At 44.7% G+C, this 14,446-nt stretch overlaps 1 protein-coding gene across 1 annotated transcript in view; it reads left to right on the forward strand.

Moving 5' to 3' along the window:
* HEG1 (heart development protein with EGF like domains 1) overlaps positions 1-13,058 on the forward strand; it is an 87,940-nt gene extending 74,882 nt beyond the window's left edge. Inside the window, exons 17-19 of the mRNA XM_047100436.1 lie at positions 3,196-3,283; positions 6,612-6,786; positions 9,560-13,058. Of these exons, the coding sequence (XP_046956392.1) occupies positions 3,196-3,283; positions 6,612-6,786; positions 9,560-9,709 (413 nt within the window). The 3' untranslated portion in view covers positions 9,710-13,058. The remainder of the gene's footprint in view (positions 1-3,195; positions 3,284-6,611; positions 6,787-9,559) is intronic.
* Positions 13,059-14,446: the final 1,388 nt, after the last annotated feature.

The following is a 14,446-nucleotide window of genomic DNA, read 5'->3' on the forward strand; positions in this document are numbered from 1 at the left end:
TCTTTATTTCTTGACATTTATTTCTTTATTTTGAGAGAGAGAGAGAGAGTGAGCAGGGGAAGGCCAGAGAGAGAGGGAGAGAGAGAATCCAAAGCAAGCTCCACACTGTCAGCGTAGAGCCCAAAAAGCAGGGCTCGATCTCACCATGAGATCGTGACCTGAGCCTAAATCAAGAGTCAGACGCTTAACCAACTGAGCCACCCTGGCACCCCCATCTGTGTTTCTTTTTAGACAAAATTTTTGTTCCAAGGAGGACTCTGCCACAACTGGCAGCCAGTTGCAAGGGTGGCTTCTAAAATGAGTGCCTGCTCGTTTTGCTAGAAGTGGGAAAATTTGAACTTGGCGTGGAGGGTGAAGCAGGAGTAGACTTCGGCCTTTCATTAGGAACAAAGGAAGCCACTGTAGGATTTTAAAGCAGAGAAACAGCTTGATCAGACTTGTTCTTTGAAATGAGTGAGCAGGACTGGGCACCGGAAAGTGAGTTGGGAGGTGGTTGCCGTTGCCTGGTCAAAAGTTGATGGCAGTTTAGGGTGGTGTTGGTGGGGACAAAGAAAAGTCAACAGATTCAAGAGATTTTGTTGAAAATGAAACTTGAATACAGGTGTCAGGAGATGTGGGAGAGGATTAGCTCATTCCGTGGTTTGCCTTTGCTTCCTATATGCCTTAATACTGATGGTTTTTCAAGATAATCAGGTTTTTGTGCTATTTATTTAAATAAATGATAGGTAAGTGGTTGGATAGCTTCTATTTGCTTTTATCACACAGTCTGCTTGCTGTCAGCTCTGCACATTACTTTGACTTTACCTGAATACCAAGAGAACGTGTTTCCAGTCTTAATTTACTATAGAAAGTCTGGTTATTGGCCCTTTTTAAACATCCTACACCTTACAACCTGGGAACACAATTTTAATTATATTTCCAAAACAACAAAAAACCAATCCGAATACTGAATAGACTTTTTCTTTTAAATGTTTATTTATTTTTACGAGAGAGTGAGAGACAGAGAGCTAGCAGGGGTAGGGCGTAGAGAGAGGGAGACACAGAATCTGAGGCAGGCTCCAGACTCTGAGCTGTCAGCACAGAGCCTGGCATGGGCCTCAAACTCACGAACCCGTGCAATCCTGACCTGAGGCGAAGTCAGGCGCTTCACTGAGCCACCCAGGTGCCTCTGAATACTTTATTGAAAATGTAATTTTGCCAGAAATATGCAGGTATAAAACCAATTAATTAAAATGTTAATATTGTTTATTACATATGATATGTGTTTATTACATATGATATACATATACATATATGACTGCTAGTATCTGGTAGTTAAATCCAGTTTGTATGTATTCAGTGAACAACTCAGTGCCTAGCATGGTTCATGCAGTGATTCCCGAACTCTAGACTTAGTTGACCAGTAATATTTCTTATAATATAGGATTGCCTACTTTTTATCTTATCAAGTAAGAACCTAAAACCAAATAAAGAATTTTTATATCTACTTTATCATCATCAATTCAAAAACTTTAAAAACAATTAATATCAAAGTGTGGGAAGTAGTCAAGAAATGTTTCTCTGTTTTCTCCATTACTTTTTTTAAAAAACAACTTTAGGGGCGCCTGGGTGGCGCAGTCGGTTAAGCGTCCGACTTCAGCCAGGTCACGATCTCCCGGTCGGTGAGTTCGAGCCCAGAGTCAGGCTCTGGGCTGATGGCTCAGATCCTGGAGCCTGTTTCCGATTCTGTGTCTCCCTCTCTCTCTGCCCCTCCCCCGTTCATGCTCTGTCTCTCTCTGTCCCAAAAATAAATAAACGTTGAAATGTTTAAAAAATTAATTAATTAATTAATTAATTAAATAAATAAAAAACAACTTTACTGGAGGCCTAATTTACACATAATAAAATGCACCCATCCTAAGTGAGAAAAAAAAAAGTAGGAAGGATAAAATCTTAGAACAGTTGTTAAAACCAACAGATTCAGTTTTTGAAGACTTCATGCATCTCCTTTAGTTTTCTGTTAGTGAAAATGACATCGGGGCTGGTCTACAGGTAGAATTTGGGATCCGTGCACCATTCTAGGAGTGGCTGAGAAAGGATAAGTCTTCTCAAAACAGTGTAGGTAGGGAAAGAAAAAAATTTCCCCCTCTATCCTTCTAGAACCGTACCTCCCTCCGCTCAGTAAAAGATTAACTGGAGAAAAATAAAACCATTTTAATTATATAGCACACACAGGAACCCCACAAAGATATGAGGCTCAAAGGCAGCCAGATATTTGATGCTTATATACCCTTCTGAGTTAAGGAAAGGGCAAGGTGTCAGGGGCTGCAAAGGCAAGCCGCTGAAGGTAAGAGGAGGAAATGTTAGGTCAACAAAGGCTGCCTGGCGGGGAAGACCAGTTCTCTTTGTTGAAAAAATGATCTTTGGTCACAGCAGCCTTCCCGGCATAGGCCCCTTTTCTAATGTAAATCTCCCTTACAAAAGGGTTACTCCTCTTTTTTTTTTTTTTAATTGTTTTTAATGTTTATTTAAAAATTTTTTTTAATGTTTATTCATTATTGAGAGATAGGGAGAAACTGAGCATGAACAGGGGAGGGGCAGAGAGGGGAAGACACAGAATCTGAAGCAGGCTCCAGGCTCTGAGCTGTCAGCACAGAGCCCGACGTAGGGCTCAAACTCACCAACCATGAGATCATGACCTGAGCCGAAGTCGGCCGCCCAACCGACTGAGCCACCCAGGCGCCCCTTTAATGTTTATTTTGTTTTTGAGAGAGAGAGACAGACAGAGGTAGAGGCAGAGGCAGAGGTAGACATAGCATGAGCAGGGGAGGGGCAGAGGGGGAAGCCGACAAAATCTGAAGCAGGCCCCAGGCTCTGAGCTGTCAGACCCTTAACCGACTGAACCACCCAGGCGACCCGAGGATTACTCCTGCTCTTTTCAGAGCTTCTCCTGTGTTGCAGTTTCTCAAAAATAATCAGCTCAAAATAAGCATGCCAACAAGGAATATTTGGGGTAGTATACTGTACTATTCTCCAACAGAGAAAATGCAGTGCTGGCCTTGAGGAGCCCTTCCTAGGGGCCCAGGAATGAAAGGTGAGGTCCCCAGCTAAGGCCTGATGATAGCTATGGGCTGGGGAGGGAATCACTCCTTCGTATGCATTTATTTATTTATAACCTCTTACCTGTCCACTTTTATCCTTTTTTAACCTGTTTAGCCTATCAGCTGATCACCGTGGTGATTGCAGCAGCAGGAGGCGGGCTTCTCCTTATTCTAGGCATTGCGCTGATTGTTACCTGCTGCCGGTGAGTGATGGGGGTTCACATTCTATTTCTCTTTGCCTGTGCTAAGCACAGGTCAGTTTTTACTCTTTTAAAGTATGGTTGGGGTGGTTCGCAGTATTAAATCATAATGTCTGACTGAACCATTAAAAAAAGGAGAAAGGGAAATTCCTGATAGGTAGTGCCATTGAACAAAGAAAAGGATACCACATGGGACTTTATTTCCTTTACTAAAAGAGAATACCCAAAAGCACAAGCAACAAAAAAGTGATAGATTGGACTTCATCAAAAGTAAAAACTTCTGTGCTTCAAAGAACATTATCAAGAAAATGAAAACACAGCCCACTGAACAGGAGAAAGTGTGTGAAAGTCCTATGTGTAATAAGGGACTGTATCTAGAATATATTAAGAATTCTACAACTCAATAATAAAGATGCAACCTAATTTAAAAATGGGCAAAGAACTTGAACAGACATTTCGCCAAACGGGATAAACATATGGCCAGGAGGCACATGAAAGAATGCTCAGTATCATTAGCCATTAGGGAAATGCAAATGAAATTGCCATTAGATACCACTTCGCACCCACTAAAATGGCTATTTAAAAAAAAAGAAAGAAAGAAAATAGCAAATGTTGGTGAGGATGTGGAGAGATTAGAATGCTCACACTCTGCTGGTGGAAACACAAAATGGTGCAGAGGCTTTGAAAAAGTCTGGCAGTTCCTCAGAAAGTGAAACATAGTGTTGCCATTTGACCCAGCACCTCTGCTCTGAGGTAGCTACGGAGAGAACTGAATATGTGTGTCTACACGTGTCTACACAGAAACATGTACATGGGTGTTCATAGCAGCATTATTCATAGGAGCCAAAAGGTGAAAATAACCCCAATATCTACCAACTGATGAATAGATAGACAAGATGGGATATATCCACACAATGGAATATTATTCAACCATCAAAAGGAGCATAGTACTGACACAAGCTATAGAGTTTATGAACTTTGAAAATATTATACTAAGTGAAAGAAGTCACAAAAGACCACCTACTATATGATTCCATTTATATGAAATGTTCAAAATAGGCAAATCTAATAGAGGTTGAAAGTAGATTAATGGTTGTCTAGGGCTGGGGTGGAGGGGGAGTGGGGACTGGGGAGTAATGGCCAAGGAGTAAGGGGTTTCTTTTTGGGGTGATGGAAGTGTAAAATTGATTGTGACGATGGTTGCACAAGTGTGAATATACTACGACCACTGGTGTGTACACTTTGGGCACATTTAGAAGCAAAGATGAAGAGGGTTACCTGAGATAATTTAGCAGTGAACAATTTGTAGCAGGCACATGGGGTGAGCAGGTGCTCAGCACGAGGCTTGGCTCTGGGCCTCCTGGAAGCCAGTGTGATTGAGTTTCTACTGGAAAAGGAAGAGAAAGGAAGGAGTTGGATTCTCAGTGATTATCAATTCAGATAAGGGAAAGTTATGACCTCTGATTTAGATGATTATAAATGGCAGGAATTTCTCTGACGCAACAGATGGATGGCACTTCCCAAAATAGCAAGTTATCTTTTCGACCGTTGGCATGAATGACATTTTAAGATATCCTTCACCTCTAGGAAGGCTGCAGAGAGCAGTGTACCCTAACCGCCCATTCAGGAACATGGTCCTTTGCCTGTCATTTACAAAGTTACCACCAAATCATCAAAGACAAACTATGAGTGGAAATAAAATCCTGGGTATGAGACTAGAAGCTAGAGGGATTAAACCTCAAGGAGACGTAAGTCTCATATTTGCTAAGGGTGCAGTACCAGGTAGTATAACCGCCTGGAGAAGGAGCCTGTGACCATGGGCTGCAGAGGGAAGGTGACTGTGAATTAGTAAGTCATTGTTTGAAACCGGACGCCCTGCCCTCCAGGGAGCAACACAGTGGCAGGTCTGTTCTTAACGTGCAAGGAAAGACAACGCCTAAGCCACATGCTGGACATTTGGTTTTATGACCCTGAGTCATTTCATGCCTTCCCAGAAAGTTTATTTATAGGAAAGTGAGGTAAAAAGGAAGAAACTTCAGAATATCTTACCCAGGGCAAATGTAACTAAAAATGTCTGATCCTAGGCCCATTCGATAAGTGAATCACACATATTTCTTTCTTTTTTTTTTTTTTTAACGTTTATTTATTTTGAGAGAAAGAGAGAAGGGGAGGGGCAGAGAGAGAGGGAGAGAAGATCCCAAGCAGGTCCTGTACTGTCAGCACAGAGCCTGATGCGGGGCTTGATCCCATGAACTGTGAGATCATGACCTGAGCCGAAACCAAGAGTCTGACACTTAAGCAACTGAGCCACCCAGGCACCCCGAGTCACACATATTTCAACCATTTCTAGCTAGTGAACCCTCACAGGTAGGGAACTTATCCTGGGCTTTCCCCAACCTGCTGAAAGGAGAATATGTGTGGGAACTATAAACAGGTGGGCATTTTTGCAGGTGAAATATCCTGTTTTTATGGTCTGTGAAGTAGCCTCATGTGGTAAAAGGGCACTGGCTGGTGAAGCAGGAGGCCTGAACTCTAGTCCCACTTTGCTAGTAGCAAAATGTGACCTGGGGAACAAATCTCATCTCTTTGCAAAGCCAGAACTGTCTCATCCCCAGAGCTCCTCTTTTTAGTAAATCTTGGTGTGATCTAGAAGCTTCCATGTACATTCTCGTGCTCAGGCAGGTTTGGAACCACTGGACTGAAGAATCCTAAAGGCCCTTTGGTGCCAGCATTCTGGGAATTTATGACCCTGATTTCCCTGTGAGGCAGTAACCTCTGTCCCCAGAAGAGACTGTCTGCCTCACTGCAGCTGTGTTTGTCCTCTCTGTCCCTGGTAACCTGTCCCTTCGAGTTGGAAGACTTTTTTGTTTTGCATTTTTTTTTTTTGCATCTAATTGCATTTTCTTTTTTTTTTTTTTTTAATTTTTTTTTTCAACGTTTATTTATTTTTGGGACAGAGAGAGACAGAGCATGAACGGGGGAGGGGCAGAGAGAGAGGGAGACACAGAATCGGAAACAGGCTCCAGGCTCTGAGCCATCAGCCCAGAGCCTGACGCGGGGCTCGAACTCACGGACCGCGAGATCGTGACCTGGCTGAAGTCGGACGCTTAACCGACTGCGCCACCCAGGCGCCCCTCTAATTGCATTTTCACTTGTTTTAGGCAAACACTAAAAATAATAATAATGCCATTTTTCAGTGGACATCTACAGAAGAATATAATGGTAGCTTTCAGTCTAATTTACCTTCTAAAATAATAGAATGTGCTTTCACAGATATCATTTCTTTACAGAACTTATTCATTTAAATTTCCAAATGTTTTTCATTCCACAGAAAGAGTAAAAATGACATAAGCAAACTCATCTTCAAAAGTGGGGATTTCCAAATGTCTCCCTATGCTGAGTACCCCAAGAACCCTCGCTCACAAGACTGGGGCCGAGAAGCTATTGAAATGCATGAGAATGGAAGTACCAAAAACCTCCTCCAGATGACGGATGTGTATTACTCGGTGCGTATCCCTTTGCCTGGTGCAGCTCAGGCTCCGGTTCCCTCTGACGATTCCCTCTGGACTGTGTTTGGTGGTAAAGACGCTACCAGTCAGTTGAGGGTTAAAGAGAATGGTGGCATGAGCCTCTTATTTACATAATTTAATATTCAGTTTACTTACGATCTATTTGCATGGTGTCTATTAGTTTTGACATCAAGATATAAAGGATATTTCCACAGAACACATTACTTCCATGGGGTCATAGCAGTAACCCTTCTTGTTACGGAATTTGCTTTTAAGTTATAAGATTGGAAACTGAGAGAAAATTCAGTGACATTTAGCCTGTGGCCCTTGCACATACTTTACCTCCTGTGGTTTGGGTAGTTAAAACTGGGGGATTAGAAACAGGTATAAAGAGAACAATTCAATGTCATCCTCAGCAAGCACTTCTCAGAGGTTTAGAATAGTATTCACTCAGTAGGTCTTCAATAATTGACTGCACCCAGCCCTGGACTGCATCATTTGGAAAGCTGGTAGACTACCTTGAACCCTTGCTCCTTCTGTCCCGCATTGAATTACCCCTGTCTTATTCCCATGTGCTGCCTTGGTTCATTTCACCATCACGCTGCCTCAGCCCTCCAGCAAACACAACCCTGAGCTGAAAAGTAAACAGACATAGGTGACCTCTCATCCCATGTAGACCCGTTTGAGGTAGCAATAAACATGAAACCTTGCCCTGTGGGCACTTAATAGCACTAGGCAATCCTGTGACAGAAGTCAAAACACCTCTGGTTACTATGGGGACTAACCATGAGGGTTCAGACTTTGGATGGGAGGGGTTCACGCTAAGGATGCTGTTGTTAACAGTGGACCCTTTGAAGAACTTGAAACTGGAGGAAGAACAAGGGGAATAAGGGGAAAAATAAACACAGACACAAATAGCGCTAGTTGAAATGTTCCCACTGATGTTTCTGCATAAGTGCTTTGCTTCCTTCTCAGTCTGGGAACTCCTTTTACTCTAATAACTGCAGCCATGTATCTGCAGATATCTGCTAACCAAGCAGGGGGCTTACCCAAGTGTGCCCGCACACTTGCACATTTTACTAGGGACTCTTCACCCCAGTGTGGTGAGATCACATAGGGACAAACAGACCCGTGGTGTCGTAGGACCAACTCCTCTTCGTTTCCATGGAGTTAGCTAAAGAGTTGCCTTAAATAGATATCATCAGGAACTTAGACCAGCCCCATCTGCACATCGGAAATAGGCTGAGCAGTCTGTAGAAGCAGGGCCTACGCTTATGGCGTGAAGCAGCTTGTCACCTGAGAAGGCTGTCCCTCACAGTGGTCTCAGGTGTACTTTGGGCACCCCTAGGATTCATGTTCATTATATGCCGTATCCAGTGTTTTCTTTCTGCCAGGCAAGCATTTTCTCCTGGTGGTCCTCAGTGGGGCCTCCTCAAAGTAGCCATGTCATTCCTTGGGGGCTTCTTTTGCACATCAGCTAGGTAGTCATGATGCTCTCAGCTAGGATCTGGTCAGAGACACCTGAGAATCACTGTTGGCCTCCCGCCCTGAGGTACTCACTCCACCTTTGACAGCTGGTCCTATGACCTTGCAAAAGTCAACTCCCCATTCATGGCAGAGACAGTAGTGTTCTGGTAAATGCCAGGGAGGATTTAAAGCCATTGTGGTCTACAGAGACAGACACACCTGGTAATAATCAAGTAATAATCTTGATAATTAGCCCAGGTCTTTTCCTGTGTTGGTCTAAAATCGCTGGGCTCCCCTTGATAGTTTTTTTAATCTCCTTTTAAAATATAGGCAGGGGCACCTGGGTGGCACAGTCAGCTAAGTGTCCAACTCTTGATCTCAGCTCAGGTCTTGATCTCAGGGTCATGAGGTCAAGCCTGCACTGAGTTTCATGCTGGGCATGAAGCCTACTAAGAAAAAGGAGAGGAGAGGATGGGAGGGGAGGGGAGGGGAGGGGAGGGGAGGGGAAGGGAAAGAAGGAAGGAAGGAAGGAAGGAAGGAGGGAGGGAGGGAGGGAGGAAAGAAAGAAAGAAAGAAAAGGAAGAAAGAAAAGGAAGAAAAGAAAGGAAAGGGAGGGAGGGAGGGAAGGAAGAAAGAAAGAGAGAGGGAGGAAGGAAGGAAGGGAGAGAGAGAGAAAGAGAGAAAGAAAGAAAGAAAGAAAGAAAGAAAGAAAGAAAGAAAGAAAGAAAGAAAGAAAGAAAAGAAAGAAAGAGGAGGGAGGGAGGAAAAGAAAGAGAGGAAGGAAGGAAAGAGGGAGGAAGGAAGGAGAGAAAGAAAAGAAAGCAAGAAAGAAAAGAAAGAAAAAATGAAATATAGGCAAAAGTATCCCAGGGTTCACGAAAGGAGGGCCTGGAAGGTCCTGACTTCTGGGTCGGGCCCTGCTCTGCTGTGTTTAGCTGCCTCCATCGTAGGTTTGTTAAAACATAGCATTATTCTTTTTTTTTTTTTAATTTTTTTTAACGTTTTTATTTATTTTTGAGACAGAGAGAGACAGAGTATGAACAGGGAGAGGCAGAGAGAGAGGGAGACACAGAATCTGAAACAGGCTCCAGGCTCTGAGCTGTCAGCACAGAGCCCGATGACGCGGGGCTCGAACTCACGGACCATGAGATCATGACCTGAGCCGAAGTCAGACGCTCAACCGACCAAGCCACCCAGGCGCCCCAGAACATAGCATTATTCTTAAAGAAACAAAACCACACACACATTAAATTAGATCCATGAATAATAAATTGACTTTTCTCCTTTTCTTTCTGACCACCAGCCCACAGGTGTAAGGAATCCTGAACTTGAACGAAATGGACTCTACCCGGCCTACACTGGACTGCCGGGGTCACGGCACTCGTGCATCTTCCCTGGACAGTATAACCCATCTTTCATCAGTGATGAGAGCAGGAGAAGAGACTATTTCTAAGTGCGGAAGAGAGAGGGAGGGCCCACTGCTCTGAGCAACTTGCGGGATCTCGGCTGCTCAGAGTACTGTACCAGGGGGGCCCGCGAATACTGGCTGCTCCCAGGACTCGCGGAGCCACATGTGAATGGCAAGCAGGAAGCGGGACAGGCGTGAGGGGCGTAACCACAGTGGAAGGAGACGGATGGATGCGGGGACGTGGAACTGAGGGCTGCTTGTTAGGCACCTTCACTGTTACTGTGAACGTGAACGTGGGCCGGTACCAGGAGTCTCTGAGTTCAGCAGCCGCCACCGGCCGAGGGCTGACTGTTAGCCAGGCACATGGTCAGGCACCTTCACCAGGACCTAGTCTTTCCTCAGTTTGCACTTTAGTAAATTGGATAGGGAGGTCTCCTTTCGGATTTGTTTCAAGACTGTTCCAGAAAGAAGGCCTCTCTTCCTCAGACACTTCCATAGGCCTCAGTTGGGTGGTGGTTAATTTACGGCAGAGCACTGGCTCTTTTGTTGTGTTCCTGCCCAGTATCTACATGCTCAACAACAGATGACGATGATAAACATACCGCTAAGGTTTGGAGATGCTGTAGGGGAACATACAGTATTTTCGTGGGCTTCTTGGTCTCCTGCAGTTTCCAAGCCCACCCTCAAAATGAAGAATTGAAATTTATGAGGCACAGCACACACTCCACTTTGTTTTTTAATCAAGGTGACATGTTTATTTAGGAGTATTTTTTCCCTCTGCAGTTACATCCCACTTTTTCAAATAAGTCTGGATCCGGGCAAAACAAGCTCCACGTGGGTTTCAGTAGAGGCGCCCCCTGCCTGTGGTGAGGCCCAGCAGGCAGCAGTGGGCACAGGCGCTGGGCGAGGGCCCTGGTGGGGGACTCTCAGAGCTGGAGGCGGTGGGGTGCTTCTCGTCCCTGAGTGCCTCGCCCCCCACCTTTGAGGCCCAAGTACTATGTGTATGCAGTAGAAATGGAGAGCAGAATGCAGATTGGGTCTGAGGGGCATTCCACCACTAACGGAAAAGCAGCCTGATGGAGTCCCCGCAGCTGAATGTGGTGAAAGGAGCAGGCTGATAGGGCACGTTCAGTTTCCCGAAACCCAGTGCTTTGGGAAGCCATGTGGGTTCCTGAGGAAGCCTAGGGAGCTGGGATAGAGCCACACGTCCCGTCTGTGAGTCTGCTTTCTTACTAGTGCAGCCTTCTTTGATTGTATCCCAGATCTTGTCCGCTGACTCAGTGCGAACTTTCAACCAACTGCTCAAAGCTGTTTATTCACTGAATAACTTATTTTCACTCATGCAGTAATTTGTACCTCTTTATACTACTGCATGGTTCCCTCCAGAAACATCATTTAAGTCAGCATTGGAGAGTAAAGACTTGTGGCCAGTTAAGGAGTTGAGAGTTTGCCTTTGGGAAGGAAATTCCACCTGTCTTATTTATTATGCCTGTGAGATGGGTCCTGGGAGGAGGGGGCATACCCCGTACTCAGCGTCTTTAACTGCTGCTTGGGGAACTGCAGTTGTTCTCATCATCTGCTTTTGAAACATCCTGTTTTGGGATGAGAACACAGTGGCAAAAGAATTGTTCCCATCCTGAAGCTTGGAGCTCCGTGGCACCTGCATTTATGGAAGCGGTGTAGCCTTGGGGGACAGTTCAGTCTTGGGTGTGGTTGTTTTCTCAGAGTTCTCTTTTTAGAATGCATCTCATCCTTATTCTTATGTAATCCTCGTCCTAACAGTCTTAAGTGTCAACTCCTGTGTCCCGGGGTCTCCACGAGCCAGGAACACAAATCAGGTGTGATGCTTCTTAGTCGTTAAATTGCACTCATCTCCCGAGAAACGCAAACAATTCTGTTTTTGTCAGTAGATGCCTACTTAAAATTTCAGAGCATCACCTTTCAGAATCCTTGGGTCTTGGATCTCTCTGGGGAAGCAAACAGCAAACAGCAAACAAAGGGCTGCATCTAACTGGAGAGCTGGCATCTAGACCATCTAACTGGTCTTGCATCTAACTGGAGAGCTCTGAGCCCCTGCACTCCGGCTCACCGTAGCCGACAGGCTTGGCTGTCTCGCGAGTAGCCTAGCTTCCTGGCTCTCGATATTGATCCTTGCTCCTCCCAGGGACCCAGAGCCATGGCGGGGAGCTATTCCCAGGCTTACTCAGCTAAGGGTGTTGGATGACATCACAGCTGACAAATCATCTCCTGTGTCAGGACTAGAAGCTAGAAGTTACATAAAATGAAGTGTTCTGTCTCAAAAGCATTCTTGGGAAGAATCCCAAAGTCCAGAAAACAGTGTCCTGTGAGTTCCAAGAATGCTTTCCTGTGAGTACGTTTTGTGCACATGAAATGGATTAAGAATATTGTTTTTCATTTACTGTGAAAAAAGGAGGACCCGTACAATGTTAAGTTCATATGTATCTCATTTCTAGGAGGCTGTGGGGTTGGAGAAAGTGTATCTCAAAAGCGTGAGGGTCTAAGAAGGTATGCAAACAGCATGATTGTTATCCGGTGCCAGCTGCCACCGTGAGTGAGGAAGGGAGAGGCTGGCTTTGCCCCGGCCTGGGGTTAATACCTCCTAAAGGACCCTGCCTGGGCCTAGGGCAAACAACCAATAGGACAGCAGCAGCTGCTGGATTGAAGGGACAGGGCTGGGGGCACCCCTGGCAAGCAGAAGCTCTCAGCTCCCATATAGGTGCTCGGTATCAGCCCCTGTACCTGGAATGTGTGATCCGTGCCCATAGAAATACCATGGTCCTGCCTCCTTGGGGCCCCACAGCTAGGGGAAGGTGGAAGGGAAAAGTGACACTTAACTGCTCTTGAGAGGCTTAAACTTCTGCAGGGAGAGCTGACTGAATAGAAACCATGCGTCCTGTAGCAAGCAGAAGCACTTTGCTGGGACTCTCAGAGCAGGGTGGGACTCACCTGCCAGCCACTTGGCAACTGTGGGTTTTGTTTAAACTCCAGGGGCTCTTATTTCTCCTGTCTTTTCCTCTCTGCCCCATGAGTCAGCCCAGGACACTGGAGACAACTTACGAAGTCTACCTGTCACAGCCAGAATCTCTGGTGGTTCCCACTATGGCCAGGCTCTGTGCAACGTCCCTGGCCTCACTCACCACACCCTTGTGAAGTATGCATGAGAGTGTCCGTTTCTTGTACGTGTGAACTTCCAGAGAGGAAAACTATCTTGCCTTGGAGCGCCAGGATTCAAACCCTTCTCCCTGCCTTGCCATCATGGTGAATGCCTCGCCGTTTAAGTGTACCTTAAATGTCAAAGAGGGCTTGAGAGACTGGGCTTAAAATATACTTAAGAAAAAATAAATAACCTTAATATTATTAAGCATTAACTAAACTAATGAGATGAAATGCCAAAAAAAAAAAAAAAAAAAGGTTGAATCCTTTTGGAAAAAGTCCTTTCGGGTTTGTTATTGCATATATTTCTTGGACACTTGAGGTCATCATTAATAGCGACTGGCTTGTGCTTAGCAAGAAGCATACTGGTGCGTGGCTTTGAGTGTAGGAAGGGTAAGGCGATGACCCAGGTTTCTGACAAACACAGCCAGACTTAGATGTCCATCTCAGGGCTGTTTGGCCTTGTTCCCATGGTAAGGCTATGGCTCCCACATACTGGAAGCACATTTTTGTGAACGTTATCAGAAATTGGGAACATATTCAGTTGAATGTCTTAAATGCTGACAAATCTTCCTTCTTTGACGAAATTTTATTTTCAGAAGCAGCTAAGTCATTTAGAGCCAAAATTGTTGAATGGGTAGTGTAATCAAGCTGGCTGATAGCATTTGAAATTATAAACAAAGATGTGAGTATTAAGCTCTTCAAGAGGTAATTCTTAAGAAGTTGGCCCAAACAGAAGGGCAGCATCTTTGCAAGACAAGGCAGGATGGCTGCCAGAGAAAATGTTTTTGAAGGACGATATTTTTCAGATGTCCAAGTTCCCAGAGCAGGCACATTAGGGTCATCCCTCACACGTGGCTTTGTGGGGCCTCCATGAAGCCATCTTGCCCACTGGCGAAGTGCCCAGGTGCGCGGTAACTCTGGGAACTTTGCCTGAAGAGGCCAAAGCTGAGCATTCTAGTTGCTTCTGGCTTAGGTCAGCCCAGTGTACCCCAAAGTAGGGTTAAGACCCATAGTTCTAAGATACTTACACTGATTTCAAAGCAAGAGTACTTCTTTGGAGACAGAAAGAATACAAAGTTCAGTATTTTCTATCTTTAAAACTGCCCTTAATATCAAAGATATTTTTCTATGTGAAGACTTGTGTGGAGTTAAAAGGGACCTGTCCTTTCCTCCTTCTTGACAAAGCATCATTCTGAGGCTCTCATGTGCCTTTTTGGAAGAGAGATATGGTTTTGTAGAATTGTCTTTTGAGTATGTGTTCTGTTTTTCTTTTTTTTTTTTTTCTTAAATCCCCAGAGAAGGAAACTGGTTAAAATACTAGAAACATCAAAGTATTAAATGCCAGTGAATTTGTTGTGCTAAAATATCTTTTCAATAGTGTTATAATCCATCCTAGTTGGTGTCAACTGCTCACAGAAAAGCCTGTGAAACCAAAGGGGACAATTAAGGTTTACAAAGAGACAGGTCTTAGACCAGCTTTGTCCCCTCTGCATTTTTTAAGAGGCTTTCAAAGGATCTGCATATTAGATTCTGGTTTTATACGTATTTTTGGACATGCACTGCAGGTGCAGAGTTCTTGTGTAGGAAGGATGGGACTGGACAGAA

The sequence above is a fragment of the Lynx rufus genome, unplaced genomic scaffold (genome assembly GCF_022079265.1).
Source record: "Lynx rufus isolate CCGP_SWC_20201006 ecotype Redwood Valley unplaced genomic scaffold, mLynRuf1.p SCAF_5, whole genome shotgun sequence".
Lineage (NCBI taxonomy): Eukaryota > Metazoa > Chordata > Mammalia > Carnivora > Felidae > Lynx > Lynx rufus.